The sequence below is a fragment of the Danio rerio genome, chromosome 13, assembly GCF_049306965.1.
Source record: "Danio rerio strain Tuebingen ecotype United States chromosome 13, GRCz12tu, whole genome shotgun sequence".
Classification (NCBI taxonomy): domain Eukaryota; kingdom Metazoa; phylum Chordata; class Actinopteri; order Cypriniformes; family Danionidae; genus Danio; species Danio rerio.
Window position 1 is genome coordinate 4524588 of NC_133188.1, and position 24231 is coordinate 4548818.

Consider the following 24231-nt stretch of genomic DNA (forward strand, 5'->3'; position numbering starts at 1 on the left):
CAATTAATTATATATATTTTTTATTAAAGTGTTAAATTTGCGTTTTTGCAATTTTGCAAAATTACAAACTTTTTTTTAAAGCTTCACTCCTCTGTGATTACATTGTGTACAAATACAAAATTAAAATGAAAAGTTACTATTTTCTATGACAATATGGGAACTAACGTATTCTCCAGTGTACTAATCAAGGAATGTTGCTGCCATTCAATGGCAGTCATAGAATGCAGCACCTGAAATTAATCCTCAGCTAGGTATCTATGTAACAGCGCTGCTTAATATCTTTGCGTCTGCTATAGCCATGGTATAGCAGCAAAATTCCTTTATTATTACGCCAGAATGATTCTAATGGTCTAATCTGATTTGATGGTATATGCTAAGCTAAGCTAAAGGTGCTTCCAGACCCAGAGATCAGCTAAATGGATAAAAAAAATGGTAAAACCTGACTGTTTAACTCTAGGAAATTTGTAAAATGAGCCTCTTTTCTTTAAGTCAATGGATGACTGAAACGTGAAATTAAATAATAATTTAACAAACCTTAAGTCATTCCAATTTCTGAAGAAATCTGACGCTGCAGCTTATCCTACAGCGACAGTTAGTAATGACCATCTGTTATGCTCCTTTTGGTGTTCTACATAAATAAATATCAGCATATGGGTTTAGCATGATGCTGAATAAATGATGACAGAATGTTTTTTTAGGAATAAACTACTTCTGTAGGGATAGTTCATTCAGATAAGCCTGTTCCCTGGTCATTTTGCCACTTAAACTGCACATTAAATATTTTTCTGTGGACAAATTATCCAGTCAAATTATACTGAAGAATGAAGAAAAAGCACTGTCAAAAGAGTTTTTTTTTTCTTTGGACCAATTTATAACTTTGTGTATTATCCGCTTTTTTAACTGAAATCATAGGGCAAAACATTCTACAAGTTCTAATTAATGGCGTTCACTTATACACACTTTCATTCATCCAATTAAAAAAATTCGGGTAATGGTCCACATCTAAATTTAATCACATGGTCATTTTGTTTTTTTGTTCGTCGTTTTGTTGTCGTCTTTTGTTCGCAGGTCTGCAGAGGTCTTGCCAAACAGACGGAACTCAATGACTTTCTCCTAGATGTGTCAAAGTAAGAGAGTTTATGCCTAGAAGTGTATATTAGGTGAACCTCATAGAACATGTCCAGGTGTCTATTCTAAAATAATGGGCTTAAAATGTGAATAGATACAGTTGAGGGCAAAATCTTCCAGTGGAATCTGTATTCTTTTTAAAATATTTCCCAAAGGGTGTTAAACAGAGCAAGGAATTTTTCACAGTATTTCCTATAACATTTTTTTCTTCTGGAGAACGTCTTATTTGTTTTATTTTGGCTAGAATTCATTTTTAAAACTATTAAAGTCAACATTATATATATATATATATATATATATATATATATATATATATATATATATATATATATATATATATATATATATATATATACAACAGTTCTGTCTGGTTCTCAAATCTGATTGGCTGATAGCCGTGCAATATTCTGCAATATCAGAACTCCTACAGCCTCTTTACCCTTTGTGTATTACTCCGCCCACATACAGCCAGCAAAAAGCAGACACTACAGATCTAAAGTTTAAAAGATGCTTGCTCAGCTGTTTAACTGTCAGCTTTTGATTTGAATCCGGAAGAAATTAGTTCCTCATACAAAAGGGTTTTTGACACTCTCCATGTTTGATTTTGTTTTTATATACACAATTATGCCGTCAAACTGTTGTATAAACGCAATATCACACTCGTAGCAGTGCGATATGGCTGTATATCGGCACTGGTGTAAGCACTAAGGCATGGAATATTCCCACCAGTGCCGATATACAGCCATATCGCACTGCTACTCGTGTGTATGTGTATATATATATATATATATATATATATATATATATATATATATATATATATATATATATATATATATATATATATATATATATATATATATATATAAACTAAAACTATTTCAGACAAATAAAGTGTTGCATATTGATGTTTCTGTTTCTTACCTTGTTAAATCATTTTTGAGAACTATTGTGAGAAATCATTAACATGATCAGTGTCTTCACATAGATGAATATCATTAATCATTATCAATAAAAACATATAATTAAAAGTAAATTGGGAAAAATTGTTATTTAAGGAGTGTGTATCAAACTGGTAGCCCTTCACAGTGACTGATACCCAGGAAGTAGCTCTCAGTTTCAAAAAGGGTGGTGACCCCTGACCTAGTGGGAGGCACATATGCAAACTGTTGTAATTATTTTACCCTATACCTGATTTGGATGTAAATACCTTCAAATTAAAGCTGACAGTCTCCAGTTAAACCAGTTTAAATCAATTATGTTGGTGTATAGAGCCAAAAATGTTAGAATTGTGTCAATGTCCAAATATTTATGGACCTAGTAACCGTATATTTATAAAACATGTAGATTTGTGGCTTATATGTGCTATGAACATGTTTACTTGAGATTCTCCTGTATAACCCCTTTAATACCTTTTAATACTAAAAAATATGCTAAGGTTTATTGGGAACTCACATTATGATAACAGTCAATGTTAAAACAATGATATGTGCATTCTTGTTATGCTTTATATCATATATTTGTCCTTTTAAAATGACAGGTCTTTCCCTCCCATTTTTCAATCTCAAACAGAACATACTTTGACAACATAGTGGCAATAGATTCTCTACTTGAACATATCATGGTGAGTATGTTTTCCTTCTCCTCATTAGGGTCACATGCTTGGTCATGAGGACAGACGTGCTGTTCTTCTGTCGCTCATCTGTGTCACTATCAACGCCAGAGAAATCTGTGCTATGAAAGACCTTCTCTCATTTGTTTGCCGATAACCCCCACAAGCCACCGCTCACCCAGCAGCCTTGGGCTTGTTTTTAAATCTTCTTTTTTTTTCATTTACGCAAATGTTTGTGTTCTCTAGGCTTCTCTCTCTCTCTCTCGCGCACACACACATATTCATCCACCCCAAGTATCAGATCTCTGGCCCCTTTCTGTCTCTGTCCCCTCCTTCCTGTTGAGCAAAGCAGCACAGGAAGTGATGCAACTAGGTCAGGGAGAGGACAGACAGTCCGTCTGACTTTGCTCCAGCATCTCACTGAGCTCTTGGCGTCGCTCGCAGGAATTAATACGTTTTTTTTTTTTCCAAGCACTTATTTCCAAAAACGGAGGTAGTTTAAATGCGTAAGAAGTCTTTGTTGTTTTGAAGTGATTTCTCACCTGTCAGCGGTTTCATGAAGCAGAAGTTTATCTTGACATATTGTGCCACCAACTTGTGAAATCCAGAGGGAAGAACAAGTTCCTCAGTTGCTTTAGGCTCTCAGCGGCCATTATAAAACATCTTTATTATATTTAAAGGGATAGTTCACACAAAAATAGTAATTTGCTCAATTTTTTCAACCTCAGGTTGTTTCAAAACCTGATCAAGCCTATTTTTTTCTGTTGAACATGTTGAAAAAAAAAAAAAGATCTACCAACACTATCTCACGAAAATGCGTAACTTTTTGACTTATTTTTGGCTAATTCGTATGAATATCATTGGTGCATTTTAGTAGGATTTGCTCATCTGCCAATGACGGTTGGGTTTAGAGGTGGGGTTTATGGAGCCAGATCAGTCTCTAAAATAATACATTTACAAATTGAAATTCATTCACAGTTCACATTTACAAAATTCAGTTTGTAAATTCAAAACGCAATTCATGAATACACAAATCTATTTCCTGAATTCAAAACACGATTCGTTAAATGTACAAATCCATTTCATTAATTCAAAACACAATTTGTAAATTCACAAATCCAATAAATAAATGTAAAACACAAATCATAAATGTGCAATTCCAATTAATAAATTCAAAACAATTCGGAAATTCAAAACAAAACTAGTAAATTAAAACAATACTTGTAAATATATAAATACAATTTGTAAATTCTAAACAAAGTTTATAAATACACAAAATCAATTAATAAATTAAAAAAATTAGGAAATTTAAAACACATTTCATGAATACGCAAATCCATTTTATAAATTGAAAACACAATTCGTAAATATGCTAATTCAATTCATAAATTCAAAACACAATTTGTAAATATGCAAATTCAATTTATGAATTCAAAACACATCTCATGAATACACAAATCTGATTCGTAAATTCAAAATACATTTCATGAATATGCAGATCCAATTAGTAATTCAAAACACAATTCGTAAATACACAATTAAATGTATAAATTCAAAGCATAATTTGTAAATTCGAAACAATTCGTAAAAATGCTAATTGAATTCATGAATTTAAAACACATTTCGTGAATACACAAATCAATTTCATAAAGTCAAAAGACAATTCGTAAATATGCTAATTCATTTTTTCAATTCAAAGCACAATTCGTAAATTCAAAACACAAATCAAAAATATGCAAATTGAATTCATAAATTCAAAACACATTTCATGAATACACAAATCCATTTTGTAAACGTTAAACACAATTCGTAAATATGCAAATCCAATTTGTAAATTCAAAACACAATTCGTAAGTACACAAATGCAATTCGTAAATTCAAAACACAATTTGTAAATACGGAAGTCCAATTTGTAAATTCAAAACTGATTTCGTATGAATTAGCCAAATTGACAAAACGTAAGATATTTACGTTTCCTTTTGAGATCAGGGGTCTGTTCTTCGTACGTGGATTACTCAGTTAGCTGGATTTGGATATAGACGATTTGACATGATCCAGGATCTTTTCGTTCTTCAAAGCTGATCCGAGAGTTGTTGTCATAGCAACAGTTCTGCTAGCTTAAACCTGATCGGGAGCAGGTTCAATTCATATAAACAGGATTAGATCGGCTCAGTTCAAGCAAAGATAATACAGAAGGTATGTACCGAATTCTGATATTTTATTACAGTAGTAGTTATATACACTTGGGAAAATGGTACATATTTTTAACTATATATATATATATATATATATATATATATATATATATATATATATATATATATATATATATATATATATATATATATATAAAGTTATAGTCATTAATAAAATAAATAAAGTTATACATATTAATAAAACGTATGCAATCTGCACCCTCGAAATGAAAGTACAAAGACTGCCACCGGGTGGTGCAAAGAGAAAACTTATTGATATGAACTTTTTAGATCGCTTTAGTACAAATTGTGTATAAAATGCACAATATGTGACTTTTTTTTAAAGCAATAATACATTAATGCAGTCATAAACATGTTTTGATAGTTAATATGACAGTGATTTGATGCTTCACAAAAGTTGCAGACACCTTTACCAATATGAAAACGCGTTTGTAAACAACCAGTGATTCTTTACACCGATTAAAAAACGGCTACTATTATAAAGAAAATCTTCTCTAAATATAGAACTAAATACATTGATTTGCATTGAAATACATGATGAATACACTTGACACATGAAAATGTAAAGCCTGCAGCTCACAACAAAGGTGGAAAGTTATTGCGCGTCATATTTAACAAGCCGTTTACTGCTCATTTGATGTAATTTTGCTCACATGGATAATTGAATATTAATCAGATGATGTCATTACGCTGCTGTGCCGTCAGCCAATCATGGCATTGCTGATCATGATTTCGAGGATCGATAGATCTGTCCTTCACAACACACGCAGCGATCTCAGATCAGTTTATCCAGACATTCTAATCTGATTCGCGAACTTGTTTGAAGAACCAAATTAGCCAGAGAACAGTTATCAAGATTAAAAGATCCAGGATCTGTCAAATCATCTTAGATCATTTAAGCGAGGTACGAAGAACAGACCCCAGGCTGAATATACAAAAAAATAAATAAATAAATAAACGTTAGAAACCTGTAACCATTGACACAAATGATATGTAAGTCAATGGTTACCGTTTTTCAGCATTTTTCCAAATATCTTCTTGTGGTTCAACTGAAAAAAAGAAGTAAATGACAACAAATAATAACAAAATGTTCAGTTTTCTGTGAACTATCCCATTCAACATCAGTTTAATAATGACACTGTTACATATCAAATCAAATTATTCTCCTTCAGTTCTGTAAAAACACAACACAAACAACTTGTTTTTATTAGTTCAGATGAACCACACTGGCATAGTGATGGTGTTAAAAGGCAAATATGTACTCATGAAAGAAATGTCAATAAGGAAATGCATGTGTTTATCTGCCTTTCAGATATATGCAAAAAACCTGGTTAATGCGGACAGATGTGCGCTCTTCCAGGTGGATCACAATAACAAAGAGCTGTATTCTGATCTGTTTGATATCGGGGAGGAGAATGAAGGGAAACCTGTCTTCAGGAAAACCAAAGAAATTAGGTAAGCGCCCACAATTCCTCACTCACTTGCTCACTCCTGTGTGAATCTTTACATTCTCTAACTGCCAGTTGAAGGTTATGTACAGTTGAAGTAAGAATTATTAGCCTCCCAATGGATTATTTTAACATAAATAAATGAATTAATGAATTAATATAATTTAAATGAATCAATGATTAATATTATTAATTATTATATTATTAATATAATTATTATTAATTTTTAATATAATATAAATATTTCCCAAATGATGTTTAACAGAGCAAGGAAATTTCACAGTATATCTTATATTATTATTTCTTCTGGAGAAAGTCTTATTTGTTTTTTTTCCACTAGAATAAAAAGTTTTATTTTTATTTTTAAATGTTTTTATGTCAATATTATTAGCCCCTTTAAGCTATATATATTTTTTCGGAAGTCTAAAGAACAAACCATCGTTATACAGTAACTTGACTAATTACCCTAACCGGCCTAGTTAGCCTAATTAACCTGGTTAAGCCTTTAAATGTCACTTTAAGCTGTATAAAAGTGTATCTGATATAAATATATCTGAAATATCTGATCAAATAATATGTACTGTCATCATAGTAAAGTTAAAATAAATCAGTTATTAGAGATGAGTTATGAAAAACTATTAAGTTTATATTAAACATATTATATTTTTATTAGTATTCAGCTTAAAGTGGAATTTAAAGGCTTAACTGGGTTAATTAGGCATGTTGAGGTAATTAGGCAAGTGTTACAGCCAGCTTGCTCCCGACTGTACCATAAAAAGGATCAGATGCACAAAGGTATATATATAATGAAGTAAACATTTCTTGAAGGGACTAACAAAATATAGCAAACTGCCAGTGCTGTCGCCTCACAGCAAGAAGGTCGCTGGTTCGAGCCTCGGCTGGGTCAGTTGGCGTTTCTGCGTGGAGTTTGCATGTTCTCCCTGCGTTCGCGTGGGTTTCCTCCGGGTGCTACGGTTTCCCCCACAGTCGAATGACATGCGGTACAGGTAAATTGGGTAGGCTAAATTGTCCGTAGTGTATGAGTGTGTGTGGATGTTTCCCAGAGATGGGTTGCAGCTGGAAGGGCAACTGCTGCGTAAAACATGTGCTGGATAAGTTGGTGGTTCATTCCACTGTGGTGACCCCAGATTAATAAAGGGACTGAGCCAAAAAAAAATGAATGAATGAACAAACTCCTTACGGATTTGAAACAAGGTTATTATAATTACTAAAAACGAACAAAAAAAAGAAAACTAAAATCTAAAATCATTTTCACTAACTGGAATAATAATAAATAATTTTAAAAAACTAGAACGAACTGAAACTGTTTTGTGTCCCTAAAATGTCCTTTGTTTTTGTCTTTGTAAATGTATTTCATACAGAATGTATGCCTTTTTAGCGGTAAATCTATTTACTTCGGCTGCAAGTTTTACGACATGTGTTTGACCCATACGGCAGATCAGATTCCTTTGGCCAGATCAAGCCGGTCCCCCTTCAGTCATCCTCGCTGTTGCTCCTGCAACAAAAACAATGGCTGGAAATGACAGCAGCACAGTGACAACATTAAATACGACTCAAGCAGACATTTAAGAGTATTAATTTAACAGATTTTTGCCCAACAATGGTTTTTATTTCTGTATTAGAGATCGCAATCGTGAATAAATCATTATTTTTTTCCCGAATCTTCTAAGTGTACCGGTTGAACTAATTCACCAAATTGAACTGAATCATTTGAATTGATTCGCGTCTCCAGTAACGTTAAGCACTTATCCACAAACATATTACTTTTTAATATGCCTGATACCCCCTCTGGCTTGAAATAAACCAATATGTACTGAGTTATTAAGATATTAGAACAGTACACTGAGATCAGATTTGAGAAGCGGTGAACTGATAACACTGCGCATTCATGATTCAGTGAACCGAACACAAACAGTAAATGACAGCCTGCTGTGACTGAACCAAACTTAAACAACTGCAGTAAATTGAGAGCTTAAATAAGAGGATCTGGCAAAGCCTAAGTTTAATTCACAATACAAAGTCGTAATGAAATTAAGTTTGCAATTTCATTTAAATTAAGGTTGCAAAACATAATTAAGAAACTTTAGGGGTGGGGTTTGGTGCCACACCTCCTTTTAAAAATGTATGAATTTCTACGAATTAGCCACTAAACTGACAAAATAGTTATGTTTCCTCATAATCAGGCTGGTAAACTATATTAACTAAATCCAACAGAAATAATGATGAATGTACATGCATGTGTTTTCATGAGATTGACTCTCGAATATCTGAGAGTAAACATAAATCATGCATTGGAAGCTGATTTGAACTTTTACCCCCACAGGTTTTCGATTGAGAAAGGAATAGCAGGTCAAGTGGCCCGAACAGGAGAAGTTTTGAATATTCCGGATGCCTATGCAGACCCCCGTTTCAACAGGTAGAACTTTCATTTATCACATAACATTTGTGACCCTGCACACACAAAAATTGTCTTATCATGCACGAGAATTACTAAAATACTTTGCATGAGTCAAAAATAAATGTTTATTATATTATTAAGTAAACATATATATAGATACTTTGAAATACATCAAAACTTTTTTTTGTTTAGAAATATGCACTGCCAAGAACTTAATGTGGACAGCTTTAAAAGTAATTTTCCCATAATTTACTGTAGATTCCCATTATTTACCCTCCTGTCCTTTTTTGTCCTTTTGCGGTGTGTGTGTATTTGTGTCTGTGTGCATTTCTTTAACATCTGTTCTGCTTTTCATAGAGAAGTAGATCTCTACACTGGCTACACGACGCGGAATATCCTGTGCATGCCCATAGTCAGCCGCGGGACTGTGATCGGTGTTGTACAAATGGTGAACAAGCTGGGAGGAAGTGCCTTCACTAAAACTGACGAGAACAACTTTAAGATGTTCGCCGTCTTCTGTGCTTTGGCCTTACACTGTGCAAATGTAAGTGCGGACCTACAGTCTGATCAAACAAAACAATTCACTTATTATGTAAATGAATGATTTTACATTGTACTTACTAAACAAAATAAGAAAAAAATATACTATTTTTACTATGCTATTGAACTTAACCCTTGTGTATTGTTCAAATTAACTACCCTTTCAGTATGTTTGGGGCTGTTTTTACCCCATTGACTTTCATTATAACGACATTTTGTAGATTGCAAATGACAGCATATAATCATGCATTCTTGATTGTTGGTGGTTTTTCCTGTTAGTAAGAGGTCAGATTTGTTATTATTACTGTTGATCATCCAGCCTGATCTCACAAGGAAACGTAAGTATTCTCTACCAACAATCAAGAATGCATGACCATATGCTGTCAAACTTTGCAATCAAAAAATGTCATTACAATGAAAGTCAATGGGGCAAAATCGTCCCCAACAAAAAAAAGGGTAGTCAATTTTAGAGTGTATTGTTGAGTTTTTGAAAACTTTCAAAGCATTTTCCTCAAAATAATTGTCAAAATAAGAATTGTCACCAAGAATCCTTCCATTTACTGAAACAAAGAGAAAGTTGTGACTAAATTAAGACTCAAAATCACCTCAGAGTGGTTGAAAACATCCACAACGGCCCATAAGGGTTAATAGTGTGGTGTCATTTACCACTAGTAAAAAGAGGAAAACATTGATTGTCTGTACAGAACTGTAATTCTGTTAACGTGAAAACACTCAATTATTTTTCTAGCTGAATAAAGAACGATATTAAATAAGAAAAATATTTATGACAGTGAATGCAAGCGCTGTTTTCCAATGGTTCCGCTATTTTGCATGTACATTTTGCATCTGCGTAAAAGACACATGGGGCGTTTGTGTTTGTGTGTAGATGTATCACCGGATAAGACATTCAGAGTGCATTTACCGGGTGACCATGGAGAAGCTTTCGTACCACAGCATCTGTACGTCAGAGGAGTGGAAGACCCTCACTCAACTCACCCTCCCTTCAGCCATATATAAAGAGATCGAACTGTGAGTTTTACTCTCTCATATATGATACATCAATCCCACATAATGGAATACACATGCTAAAATGCTTTTCTTACTTAATAGTTACTCGTTTTTGTCTTGTTTCTAGTCCAAATATCCAAAAATACTTAAGTCGAGAAGCATTTTCTAGTTTTGTATTGAGAAACGTGTCAAAATTAAGTGAGTTTGTTCCCTTAAAACAAGCAAAATAATCTGCCAACATTTAAATAATGGATTGTGTTTGTATGTGTTTTAACTATTCTTAAACTTAACCAGTGTGTATTGTTCAAGTTATATGCAATTAAACTGCTCTGAATCAACAGATTGAGGAGTTTGGGGTTATTTTGATAGTTCTTCTGAGTAGGTATGCAGTGACTTCATATACAGTACAAGCTTTTATTGCACTGCAACTGACGATCAACAAGAAAAATGACAAATTTGACCTCTTCCCAACAGGAAAAACCAACTACAATCAAGAATGCATGATTATATGCTTTCATGGCTTTACAATCTACAAATGTCATTATAATGAAATTATAGCAAAGTAATCTTCGCTTATTTCATTAGTGGATTATTTTGCTTATTTTAAGGAAAATAGTAATTAATTTAGACCTACTATTTCTAAAAACAAGATAATAATTTTTACTTGTCTAGAAAGTGCTTCTTGATTTAAGAATTTTTGGATATTTGGACTGAAAATTACAAAAAAACAAGCAGTTTTTGCAGTGTATTGTTACTTAATATTGTAAAATAGGCGCTAACAGCATGTGGATATTACAGTTTGGCAAATTTGTTGGACTCTTTTGGATTATTATGATTAAATATGTTTAAAATTTATGTTGGTTTCAATATATGTCTGTTTCTGACACCCACTTGAATAAAAACAAAAAGCCAGGGAGGGCTGTGTGTAACAACCAAGGCTTGGCATTAATTTTTTGGAGCACCAGCCACTGTGGTTAGTAGCTTTACAACATTACTAGCCACTCGCCATTTTCACTAGCCACAATTTTGTTGTTGGAAAATATATGTTGGATATTTTATACCCATAACATTGACTTTGGAATGCAAAAATGACTTGATTTAGATTTTGTGTTATGTCCACATGCCTCATTCATTTCACTTTTTGAAATCATAAGTCTTAGCCCAAAATAACTGTAAGCAAATGAAAGCAGATGAGAAACGTCCCGTGTGCGATAATGAAAGGATAATGAAGTGCACACAGTTAACAATAGGTCCATTAATATTCTGTTCAAAGAATGGTTAAAGCGAAAGCAACCGCTGCTGTTTACAAAAAGACATTTAAAAAAAATCTCAAGCTCATGAGAGCAACATGACTGTGGGTGCATGTGCGTCGCTTTTTTCCAGTCTATTTCAATGAGAACCAATTGCAGCAGTTACATTTTCAGGCACGGATGCTTCGCAAGGTAATACTAGTTTTGGATTTTTTCATTAGTTTTAGTTTTTATTTCGTTTTGACTTTTTGTTTTCAAATTCAGTTGGTTTTAATTAGTTTTTAGAGGCAGAATTAATAGTTTATATTAGTTTCTATATTATGAAATGGCTTAGTTTTAGTTTAGCTTTTATTAGTTTCAGTATTAGTTTTAGTTTTTTTTTTTTTTTTTTATAAGTATATGTGGTAGGTGCAAGATTCAAGATTTAGCCATACATTTTCTAAAACATTTATTCAGTGGACACATGAACACTGTCATCTACCACAACCATCTACCCATCCTCAAACTCAAATACAACAGCCCACAAGATAGCAGCCTTAAGTACAATATGTGTGCAAGGCCGCTTCTGAGGTTAGATACACAGTAGTGATGGGAAGTTCAGATCTTTAACGCAAATGTTAGGACTCAGCATTATGCAGTTCGCAATAGTAATTTCAGTCAGTTAAAACATCACCATGATCTAAAAAATGTCTTACAGTAAAGTTTTGCAACCCAACTGAAGCATGATTTACTTATTTAAATTTCAATACGATTGTCTGTTATGAAATAAACTGACGTTTAAACAAGATCCTCTCATCCAAGCCCCCGGTTTAGCCGTACTGCAGTTGTTTAAGTTTAGTTCAGTCACAGCAGGCTGTCATGTACTGTTTGTGTTTGGTTCACTGAATCACGCATGTGCAGTATTATCGGTTCACCACATCTCAGTGTAACGTTACTGTTCTAATAACTGAATAAGAGTATATATTGGATTATTTAGAGTCAGAGGGGGGTATTAGGCTTGTTAAAAAGTAAGCAGTTTGTGGATAACTGCTTACTGGAGATAAAAATCGCTTCAAATGATTCAGTTCGACTAGGTGAACTAGTTCAACCGGTTCACTTTGAAGATCCAGTTTAAAAAGATTTGTTCGCGATCGCGATACAAAAATAAAACCCATTATTGGGCACAAATGTGTTAAAGTAATAGTGTAAAGTGTCTGTATTTAATGCTGTCACTGTGCTGCTGTCATGTCCACTCGTTGTTTTTGTCGCGAGAGCAACAGCGAGGATGACTGAAGGAGAACCGGCTCGATCTGGCCAATAGCAGTAGCAGGACTACATACTCTGAGGTGCCACACCTGCAGCGTGAATTATATTTACATCTAAAAGGCTTACAGTAAGATTATGTATTAAATACATTTAAAAAGACAAAAACAAGGGAGGTTTTTGCTATTATTTTAGTTAGTTTCAGTTAGTTTTTTATGCACACAATAAAGTTTCAGTTCTAGTTTTTAAAAAAAATATATATTTTTTATTTTTTATATCAGTTAACGACAATTATTTTAGTTTTTGTTTTTTCGTTCGTTTTCGTTAACTATAATAACCTTAATGCTTTGTGCAAGGAACTATTTCTTTTTTTTAAACTTTTAAACACTTGCGCACGTCACATCAGCAGTGTCACTGAATCACTTGTCAGTGAGTGAGAATCGCCTACAGTATGTCTCACCATATGCTTGATCATCCTTTCATGCGGCATTCACCTGCTTTCTTTTGCTCATGCGAACACAGTTATTATTGTCATCTCTAACGCTGGCCCGGGCCATCCTTATTGTTGAACTCGGCTTTTTAAGAAAACTACGATTTAAAAATGATTTTCAACTAGCCAGAGTGGCTAGTGTGAGTGGCTGGCTAACCCGACACAGCTGAAATCTACCCGCATTTGGCGGGGGTTAATGTCAAGCCCTGGTAACAGCACTATGGTATAACACATCGCCAATAGTAGTGTAATGTGTGTGTGTGTACCTTGTGTTCCTCATGTTGTGGTGACCAATTGTAGCCACATTTATAGAAAAGCCAGTACATTTTGACCGTATGGTGACTCATCACGGCTCATAAATCACACAGAATGAAGCATTTTAAAAATGTAAAAATGCAGATTATTTCCTTTGATAGCTGGGTTTAGGAGTAGAATTGGAGTATACATATTATATATATATATAATATACATATTATTTTGAAGTATAATAATCATTACTTCTATGGATAAGTCCCCATAAAGATAGCTGTACAAGTGTGTATGTCAAGCTTAATCATGTTTAATGATATTTTCATTGTAAAACATGATACTTTCTTAAAGAGCCAAAGCTAAATGTGCATATTCGGCTGGTTTCATTTGATTGTATGGACATGCGGGTGCAGATGTAATCAGGATATACAATATCGATCGCTTTCTGGTTCATATTTCCTTTATCCAGATTTGTATTGCAAATAAACTCTCGTATTTCTGTCTAAGGTTTCACTTTGACATTGCACCGTTCGAGGAGCTGTGGCCTGCAATATTCGTATACATGGTTCATAATTCATGTGGAAAAACCAGGTAAGAGTGTGTCCGCGTCTACAGGTACATATCAAATTATTTCAATATCATGCACATGTTTATTTTTTTGCAATTTAATAAAGAAAGCGTGCTTCCTTATATTCTAAGCTCACTGCACTCTGAATTAAATTTACATTTCTTTTTGAGATACGACATATTTTTACAACAATTTTATTCAATACAATTTTACTACAATATTTTATTATATATATTAATTTTCGGCTTAGTCCCTTTATTCATCAGGGGTCGCCACAGCGGAATGAACCACCAACTTATCCAGCATATGTTTTACACAGCGGATGTCCTTTCAGATGCAACCCAGTACTGGGAAACACTCATACACACTCTTCCACACACATACACGAGGGCCAATTTAGTTTATTAAATTCACCTATAGAGGAATTACCAACCTACGTCACACGCTTGCGAAAAAGAGACCAGTTACAATAGCAAACATGTCATGTTGTGCAGTAGGACGCCAAAAACAAATTCAAAAATCCAAAAATAGAAAACTTAACATTTACCGTACACCACACTGCTATTGCCAACCGCAGATGTCTTTGGCTAAAAGGGAGCTGAATAAAGTGAAGACCTAATTAAAAATGCTGGATTCTGCAGTTCTCATTTCATGTGAGGTAAGTTCACACTATGCTGAATCATACACATTACTCGTTGTTGATTGCAGCAATGATTTTAGCAAAAACAGTTAAATATGATTAATTAATCTGCGGACACTGAATGTTTAGTGTCCGCAGAATGAAACGTAAAAGTGTAAGTTCACATACCTTGCCGTACAGGTGCAGTTCGCTGACAGAATGCAGTTGTTTTGCTTGTTGATGATTACCCAGGCCTTGTACAGCTCCGTCTTCTTTTCCTTGTCTTTGGCTAGGCAAAACCTTGGTTTTTAGCACTACATAGTTTTGAATCTGGTAATCATGGAACATTATTTCTGACACATGACCACACTGAACAAAATAGTTGGCATCCAAAGACTTGTAGGCCTTTAACTTCTCTCTTGTAAAAACACTTGGAGCTTCTATGAGATTGTATATTTGGGGCTGGATGCTTGGCCATTTCGTCTTATCCAATATCCTTTGGGAGGGTGCAATCGCAAATGGACCTGTCAGATGAACGTCGCTCATTTCATGTTAACTTTGCCGAATCACTGTGCTTATTACTGGGTGACGAGCTGCTATAATACGCTAAAAGCATTATGTAAATAATATATATATATATAACATGTAATCAATATAACTTATTTCTAAGACAACAACAAACTCCGTACCGCATCGGATGTCATTGCCTCGCTGTAATAGCGCTCCCAGTGTTTTCTGCAAACTCGCTGCATGCACATCTTGAATATTTACAAATATGTTAATTCCTCTTTAGCATGTGTTTGGATTGTGGGGGAAACCGGAGCCCCCAGAGGAAACCCACACCAACACGGGGAGAACATGCACACTCCACACAGAAATGCCCATGCTGGAATAGTTGGCGGTTCATTCCGCTGTGGCGACCGTTGATAAATAAAGGACTAAAGCAAAGGAAATTAATTAAATTTTCCCCACATGTACTTAATTTATTTGTTTATTCATTCTTTTTTTAAAGAGTAGAATGAAGCAATCTTTTAAGATCAGTCTTTTGGACATGTCCATAGATGAAGAAGCACTTGTTTACAGTACTGCTTTAAGAAGGCAAAGGTGTAAAGTCATTTTTTATTGTGCGTGTGTGTGTGCGTGTGTGTGTGTGTGTGTGTGTGTGTGTGTGTGTGTGCGTGTGTGTGCGTGTGTGTGTGTGTGTGTGTGTGTGTGTGTGTGTGTGTGTGTGTGTGTGTGTGTGTGTGTGTGTGTGTGTGTGTGTGTGTGTGTGTGTGTGTGTGTGCGTGTGTGTGCGTGTGTGTGTGTAATTAAAGCTTTGAGTTGGAGAAACTGTGCCGCTTCACTATGTCAGTGCGGAAAAATTACAGAAGAGTTCCATACCACAACTGGAAACATGCTGTGACGGTGGCACACTGCATGTACGCCATTTTGCAAAAGACCACTGGGATTTTTACTGAGCTTGAGGTAAGTATCAGTCTCATTAAACTGAAAATTCATGTGAAAATGTAGTAATTTATAGTAAATACTGCAGTGTTTTTGAACCATGCTATAGAACAGTGCTTAAATTAATCTGTTGTGGTAGTTTTATAGCTGTTGTGGTATCAAAATTGGACTGTTTCTTTAACTACAGGGCACATTCATAATAAGCAATGTTTTTGTTTGTGTGTTGATGTAGTGATATTTAGCATTGGTGGCTTTTAACACTTATTCCCTTGCATGTATCTGCACACACAGAGGAAAGGGTTGCTGATTGCCTGTTTATGTCATGACCTGGACCACCGCGGCTACAGTAACAGTTACCTGCAGAAGTTTGACCATCCGCTGGCAGCCCTGTATTCCACATCCACCATGGAACAGCATCATTTTTCACAGACCGTGTCCATCCTGCAGGTAAACCTCATACTCGATTGAATCATTAAGAGAATTCTCAAAATACTGTATGTGACTAATGATGGCTTTTTTATGTATTGCAGTACATGACTTATTACAGTACTTTTTTTAAATTGGTTTGGTGCAACTTTCACAAGCTATTGGTACATTTTCAAAACTGTTAGTCGATGCTCAAACATGTCAGCATACTTTCAAGTGTGTTACGACTAGGGTTGAGTATCGTTTGGCTTTTTTCGATACCGGTACTTTTAAAACGGTACTGGTGCCAAAACAGTGCCTGAACCGATACCTTTTAGCCACAAAATTAATCGAAAAAAAATATCTATAAATATAAATATTTAAAAATATTATAATATATATATATATTTGTGTGTGTGTGTGTGTGTGTGTGTGTATCTATATGTGTGTATATAACATGTTGTGTTAACATGAGACTCTTATCGCGCGATAAAAAAAAATATCACCGCTAATTTATTCTCAAAGTTGGGTTGGGAGCTGGGTCTATTCTACGCAAGCCATGATGACTTTCACCTTGATATTTTAGCGCGGATGTATACCTGACCAGTGAGCCATCTGACAAAATGTGCCCTTCTGAATCAAATCAGCAGGATGCCTGACTTTAACTGCAGTTCAGCAGTTTCACTTTAACTCAGGAATATTTCATTCATGCCCCCGTGACAAACTGGAGTATTAGACTCAAATAAGGAGTAAGGACTAGTGAGAGTGTTATGGAATGTAATAACACACACCCAATGAAAAGAAAAAAACTACCGCGCTTCGTGATGTGTGTGTGTGTGTTTGTCTGTTTGTTTGTTTGTGTGTTTGTTTGTGTGTGTGTGTGTGTGTGTGTGTGTGTGTGTGTGTGTGTGTGTGTGTGTGGTCCTTTACTGACAGCCGCATGTGTGGATCTTGTCGGAAAATGTGGCATAAAGTCCTACATGACGGTGTTTACTGATCGCGGATGAGCCCCTGGTCTAATGCGCCCCCTGGCTTGAGAAACCCAATTTCAAAGACTTATTATTTGGGTAGCACACCTTATCTGAAAGCCCTCGGCAGAGTTCACATGAGCCATTTCAATCTAGATTAATCTAGATTAAAAAATGTATCTATGCCCACCTATAATATATATATATATATATATATGTGTGTGTGTGTGTGTGTGTGTGTGTGTGTGTGTGTGTGTGTGTGTGTGTGTGTGTGTGCGTGTGTGTGTGTGTGTGTGTGTGTGCGTGTGTGTGTGTGTGTGTGTGTTTGTGTTTGTGTTTGTGTGTGTGTGGCCAGTAGGCATTTCTGTGTGTAATTTGCATGTTCTCATATTGGCATATGTTTCCTTCAGGTGCTCTGGTTTCACAGTCCAAAGACATGCACTATAGTTGAATTGAATCAACTAAATTGGCTGGAAGGGCATACACTGCATAAAAAACTTGCTGAATAAGTTGGCGGTTCATTAAAAAAGGGACTAAGTTGAAGGAAAATGAATGAAAGGTTTACGAGAACTGAAACGCTACAGTGCTTCTTCTTCTCTTATTTCTAATTTAGTTTGCAACTAATAAAATTGAAACATTCGGTCAAACTTTGGGTTATCATTGTTTATCAAGGTAATGGGGTGATATAAATCAGGTGAGGTGGAAAACATATACATAATTATACTTATAATATAAACATGAATTATATATAAGTATATATAATTTAATCTATTTGCCATCTAATTACAAAATATAATTAAAGTAGGAGGTATTTTGATGAAATTCTGACAGAGTGAATTTTGCTTGGATTTTTTTGAGACACGGTGTGTATATACATAGAGCTTTTGTCAATTTGTCTGAACATACAGTAAGTTTAACATTTGCTATGAAGCTAGTTTACACTACATTAATATTCATTCAACACCAAAGGCGATTTGAAACCTGTACCTTGTGTTGTTTGTTACTGAATCGACTGGTTGTTGAAAGTACGAGGATGATATTTTGAAGTTGACGTTCTCAATACACATCTCAGTGATCTTGTCTTCTGAAATGAGGATTATGTGGACTGAAAACGGGATGAAATCATGACATCAGGTTTGGAAAGATTGACAAGTGGTTTTACAAGTGCAATCAGTTTAAAGTTTTGTACTAAAGAGTTTTTGTAAATGTACTCCTTACTTATGAAAGTAGTACCAAACCAATGTAAAAATAAAGCTGTAGTTGAACATTGCCATTTTATGTCAGTCTGTTGTCAACTGTTCTCCTCAACGCCTTTTTCGCTGCAACTCTCCAGCAAAGCCTGACGCCCCATTAGTGGAGCTTTTGCTTTTTTATTGATCTCTTTTTTTCCCATAGCTGGAAGGGCACAATATTTTCTCCAACCTGACTTCCGGTGAGTATGAACAGGTGCTGGAGATCATCAGGAAGGCCATCATTGCCACAGACCTCGCTCTGTACTTCGGCAACCGCAAGCAGCTGGCTGAACTGCTGTCTACAGGGGCGCTCGACCTGAACAACCGCGCTCACAGGTCAGAGGTCACTACTAAATCTTACCTCAACATCAGAGGCACATTCAGCACTGTAAAAAATGCTGGCTTCCACACAATCCATTTGTGTTAGGACAGTATGAAGGAATTAAGTTAAGTGGACTGAACATAAAACAATAAAAAAAAAACTGATAACACTTTAGAATAACTATCCGTTATAACTAAGTAATAGTCTATTAATAAACTTTAAGTGAATGAGTTATAAATGATTGTGTAAATAAGTTAATCGTTTAGGTAACACTTTATAATAACTACACACTATAAATCATTAATTAAGCATTAGCAAATAGTGAATTTATTATCTGTTCAGCAATAACTCTACATTAATAAACGTTAATAAGCAATTTCTAACTGCAGCTACAAATGCTTTATTCTTGACTTATAAGCACCTATATAATGTGGTTAATAATTGTATTTTTATACTTAGTTAATAATTTATTTTTCATTACTAAATTAAGTATCGAATTATTTACAAACCGTTTGTATTTAAGAGTAGTTGAGGGTTTTCAGGACCATTCAGAATGAGTTAGTAAATGATTAATAAACTATTGAAATCAACATTTTTGTGTCTTATTATTCAGGCATATAGTAATAGTTAACTAATATGTCAGTAAATGCTTTATTAACTCAACTTCATGCAGTTTTGTGACCTAATCTAGAGTGAGGACTATTCATGCTTTATAAATGCCTTATAAATGACTATTAAAGGCTCGGTATCAAATGAACGATAATCTGTGCAATCTTTCTAAAAAGTAAAGCTACTGTTAAGTTTAAACATTGCAAAATAACAGGAGTGTCAAAATATGACATCCAACTGGATAAAACAACAACAATATAATAATTTAACGTTATAATAAGATTTAATGTTTAAACTCTACAGTGATTCTATTTTAGATCAGGTTGCAAAGATTTATTTTTCATTTTAAGTGCACTTTCATTTGTGTATCTTTAAATGAAGAGAAATGAATAATGTCATTCTTCCTGTTTAGAATTTAACTGAGCCTTTATTTGTCATTTATTAGTGATTTATAAAGCATGAATAGTCCTCACTTTAGATTAGGTCACAAAACTGCATGGAGTTGAGTTAATAAAGCATTTATTAATATATATAGTAACGATTAATATATGCCTGAATAATAAGACATATAAATGTTGATTTCAATAGTTTATTAATCATTTACTAACTCATTCTGAATGGTCCTGAAAACCCTCAACTACTCTTAAATACAAACAGTTTGTAAATAATTTGATACTTAATTTAGTAAGGAAAAATAAATCATTAACTAAGTATGAAAATACAATCATTAAACACATTATATAGGTGCTTATAAGTCAAGAATAGATCATTTGTAGCTGCAGTTATAAACTGCTTAATAACACATATTAATGTAGATGCTTAACAGATAATGAGTTCACTATTTGCTAATGCTTAATAAATTATTTATAGTGTGTAATTATTATAAAGTGTTACCAGTTTGATAATTATTTATAACCATGCCTCATAGATTACCAATAGATAATTTAAAAGCTGTTAGTTAACAAGTTATAAATGACTTGTTAACTGTATTTTAATGATTTATAACTATACCGGTCACACTTTACAATAAGGTTCATTAGTTAATGTTAATTAATGCATTTACTAACATGAACAAACAATGAACAATACATTTACTACAGTATTTGTTCATGTTAGTTAACATTAGTTAATGAAAATACAGTAGTTCATTGTTAGTTCATGTTAACTGATGGTGCATTAACTTATGTTAACAACCATGTACTTGGATGTAAATAATGCATTAGTAAATGTTCAATTATGATTAATAAATGCTGTACATGTGTTGTTCATGATTAGTTCATGTTAGTAAATGCATTAACTAATGAACCTTAAAATCTTAAAGTGTTACCACTACACCTAATAAATTAGTAATAGATAGCCTACACAATTCACCTGTACCGCATGTCTTTGGACTGTGGGGAAAACCGAAGCACCCGGAGGGAACCCACACGAACGTAGGGAGAACATGCAAACTTCACACAGAATAGCCAACTGACCCAGCTGAGGCTCGAACCAGCAACCTTCTTGCCGTGAGGCGACAACACTACCTACCTACACTACTTTATTTGTGTTTTCCATATTGTGCCAACTTTTTCTGATTTGTGGTTGTAAATATTTTGACATAAGAAAAATAATAATAAAAAAAAGATTTATTTTTTTTTGCAATGTATATAACTGACTTTATTGACTGATTCCCTTCCTCATTTCATCAGTAAAAAAGTTGAATTGCTGAGTGTTTATTGTGTCGCCACAGGGACCGTGTGATTGGTCTGATGATGACCGCCTGTGATCTCTGCTCTGTTACCAAATTATGGCCCGTCACAAGACTCACAGCCAATGACATCTACGCCGAGTTCTGGGCTGAGGTAAACTTTTGTCATTGCTAACCAAGCAATGAATCTTTTGAATAAAGTATTGTTTTGTGCACTTTGTGAAAATGAAGGACAGTCAGTGAAATTGTTCATCTGGTGTGTAATGGAAGGGAGATGAAATGAAGAAGATTGGAATGCAGCCTATCTCCATGATGGACAGGGATAAAAAGGATGAGGTACCCCAGGGCCAGGTAAATGAGAACTTTCTGTCATTATCAATCTCCTTAACAGGCTGCCTAGTAAAATGTTTCTTATTGCATGCTTTAGAATAGCTTAAAGGGCCGTTCACACTAAGGACCGTAACTATAAATGTTACAATAACGGTCACATTCTACAATGAGGTTTAATTAGTTCATGAGGTTTAGTCTATGTTGTATCATGTACATCATTTATTAATAGTTTAACATTTAATAATGCAATATTACCATTCAAATTTGTGCTAGTTAATGCACTTTGAGTTAAGAGGAACTAACAATGAACAGCTATTTTTCAATTCACTAATGGTAAAGGGATAGTTCACCCACCAAAAAGACATCCTATTTAAAGGTGCAGTAGGTGATTGTCTTAAGAAACATTTGTTATTGTGCTGGTTGAAAGTCTCTTCACAGTCCAATAGTAATGATCAAAGTAAATGATCTAAATGTATTTATATGTATATTAATATTCTGGTTAAGGCATAAAACTAAAAAATGTTCATCCAATTAAATATTGTAGGGCCGACATCTCCCATAGTTCCGATAAGTAGCTCAAACTGTCTGTCAACAAATGCAGATTGGGCTTTTGTGCATCTCTGTTCACACATATCCGCCATTAGTCACAGTCGTCACAGTCGTGGCAAAATCAAATGCTGAATTAAAACTTTTTAAACTTCTGAATCAGTATCGGAGTTACTTTTGCACAACACCATGGCTGAAGTATTTCTGTTAGACAGATAATGTTCTGTTGTAAAACTATTTTAGCTTCACGCAGAGCTGATGTAGAGTGTGTTGTGTTATGAATGGGTTATGTGCACAGATGTGTTGTTCAGCCTCTGAAATCTCCCAGTGATAGACTGAAGTGACTATTTTCAGTTTCATAAGGGACCTTTTACAGCATCGATAATGTCGATTTTTATTTAGTTTAACAACAAAACATCAGTAAGCAGCACCATTCCACCTAGCCTGCTTTACTGAGCAGAAGTTGCTTTTATATTCACATTGGGTTATTTCTGAGCAATGACATCCTGTGACGTGCTACCTATATTGTTTACCGCTACGATATTCGCTATGAAATAGCATGTACGTGTGGCTTAGTAATAAGTGAAATTCCTGCACGCCGCTGGCCAAGCACTATGACTTGAACTAGTGGGTTGTCTGCTGTCATGTCGCGGTGCGCGCGTTCACGAATTCTGGATGCGTGGCTTTAAAACACAGTCCCTCCCCTGCCGTCCAGAGCTAACATATTAACCGATTAACATTTTGGCAGATCACCTACTGCACCTTTAACTGTTATGTTTAGTTGTAAATCCATCATTAGGATAGCTTTTATGTTTTGTTGTAGAGTAAATGTTAAATGGACGTTTAGTTATACTATAGTCCTGTTTTTCCCCATGTTCTCAGGTGGGGTTTTACAATGCAGTGGCTATTCCCTGTTACACCACTCTGTCTGAGCTGTTTCCTCCCTCCGTTCCTTTGCTTGAAGCTTGCAGGTAAGTTAGTCCGAGACATTTAACACTAAACTAATTATAGAGATTTATATTTATGAATCAGTTTAACATCACAGTACTGGGATGAGTACATATAATCAGTTCATACACACATCAGTTATTTAAAACAACTTGTATTTGCCAGCCATAAAAACGATATACTCGAGCTTAATGAACTATATTACTGAGAGGAAGCGTAGCGGATTTGTGATTTTAATATCATTTGTGCATGATTTAAATGTGTTAGTTACAGAATTACACTAAAAACTAGTTCCATTAGCCATTAGTTGGACCCAATATTTCAAAACTAAAAACTAATAATAATGAATGCACTCAATAAACCAAAGATTGTATTTATGGGTAATTCTTCAACTACGGGCACTTTTATGTCCTTTGATCATATATCCAAAAATATATATCATTTCATTCAAGTTTCTCTTTGTTTGTCAAACTAATAATAAAACCTACTTTCAAAAATTTACTAGCTTTCTATTAAATTTTTTCATATTATTCAACCTCCTTTTAGGTGTCAAAATCACTGTTTTCACCTTGTCGCACATTCAGAGCTTTAAACTTCAACAATGAAAATAACATTTTAAAATATTATTTATCTGGTATCTATTAATGTATCTTAATGAAGCACTAGTGAAATAATCTAAATATTTTATAATTATTAATGTGAGACTATTATCAATATTCTTTTTTATACAAAGTGAAGTTTCATAAACTAATTTCGAGAGGAGCAAGTGATATGATTGTGCACCGCTGGCCACTCATCCGTAATCAGTAATAATCCAATCAGAATGATCCTAGCTTAATATAAAAGGATCACTTTCTCCTTATTGCTCTATCTTCGTTTTGGAAGAATGCCTCCTTCCACCCCATCTCCTCCTTTTTCTCCCCTTTTAAAGGGGGAGCGATCGAGA

At 34.4% G+C, this 24231-nt stretch overlaps 1 protein-coding gene across 1 annotated transcript in view; it reads left to right on the top strand.

Moving 5' to 3' along the window:
• Window positions 1-24231, top strand: part of pde10a (phosphodiesterase 10A) — a 114109-nt gene that overhangs the window by 85698 nt on the left and 4180 nt on the right. The window contains exons 9-21 of the mRNA NM_201102.2: window positions 1069-1127; window positions 2701-2752; window positions 6269-6411; window positions 8749-8841; window positions 9181-9367; window positions 10250-10392; window positions 14110-14193; window positions 16106-16256; window positions 16527-16682; window positions 19007-19176; window positions 21504-21615; window positions 21732-21812; window positions 23220-23308. Of these exons, the coding sequence (NP_957396.2) occupies window positions 1069-1127; window positions 2701-2752; window positions 6269-6411; window positions 8749-8841; window positions 9181-9367; window positions 10250-10392; window positions 14110-14193; window positions 16106-16256; window positions 16527-16682; window positions 19007-19176; window positions 21504-21615; window positions 21732-21812; window positions 23220-23308 (1520 nt within the window). The remainder of the gene's footprint in view (window positions 1-1068; window positions 1128-2700; window positions 2753-6268; window positions 6412-8748; window positions 8842-9180; window positions 9368-10249; window positions 10393-14109; window positions 14194-16105; window positions 16257-16526; window positions 16683-19006; window positions 19177-21503; window positions 21616-21731; window positions 21813-23219; window positions 23309-24231) is intronic.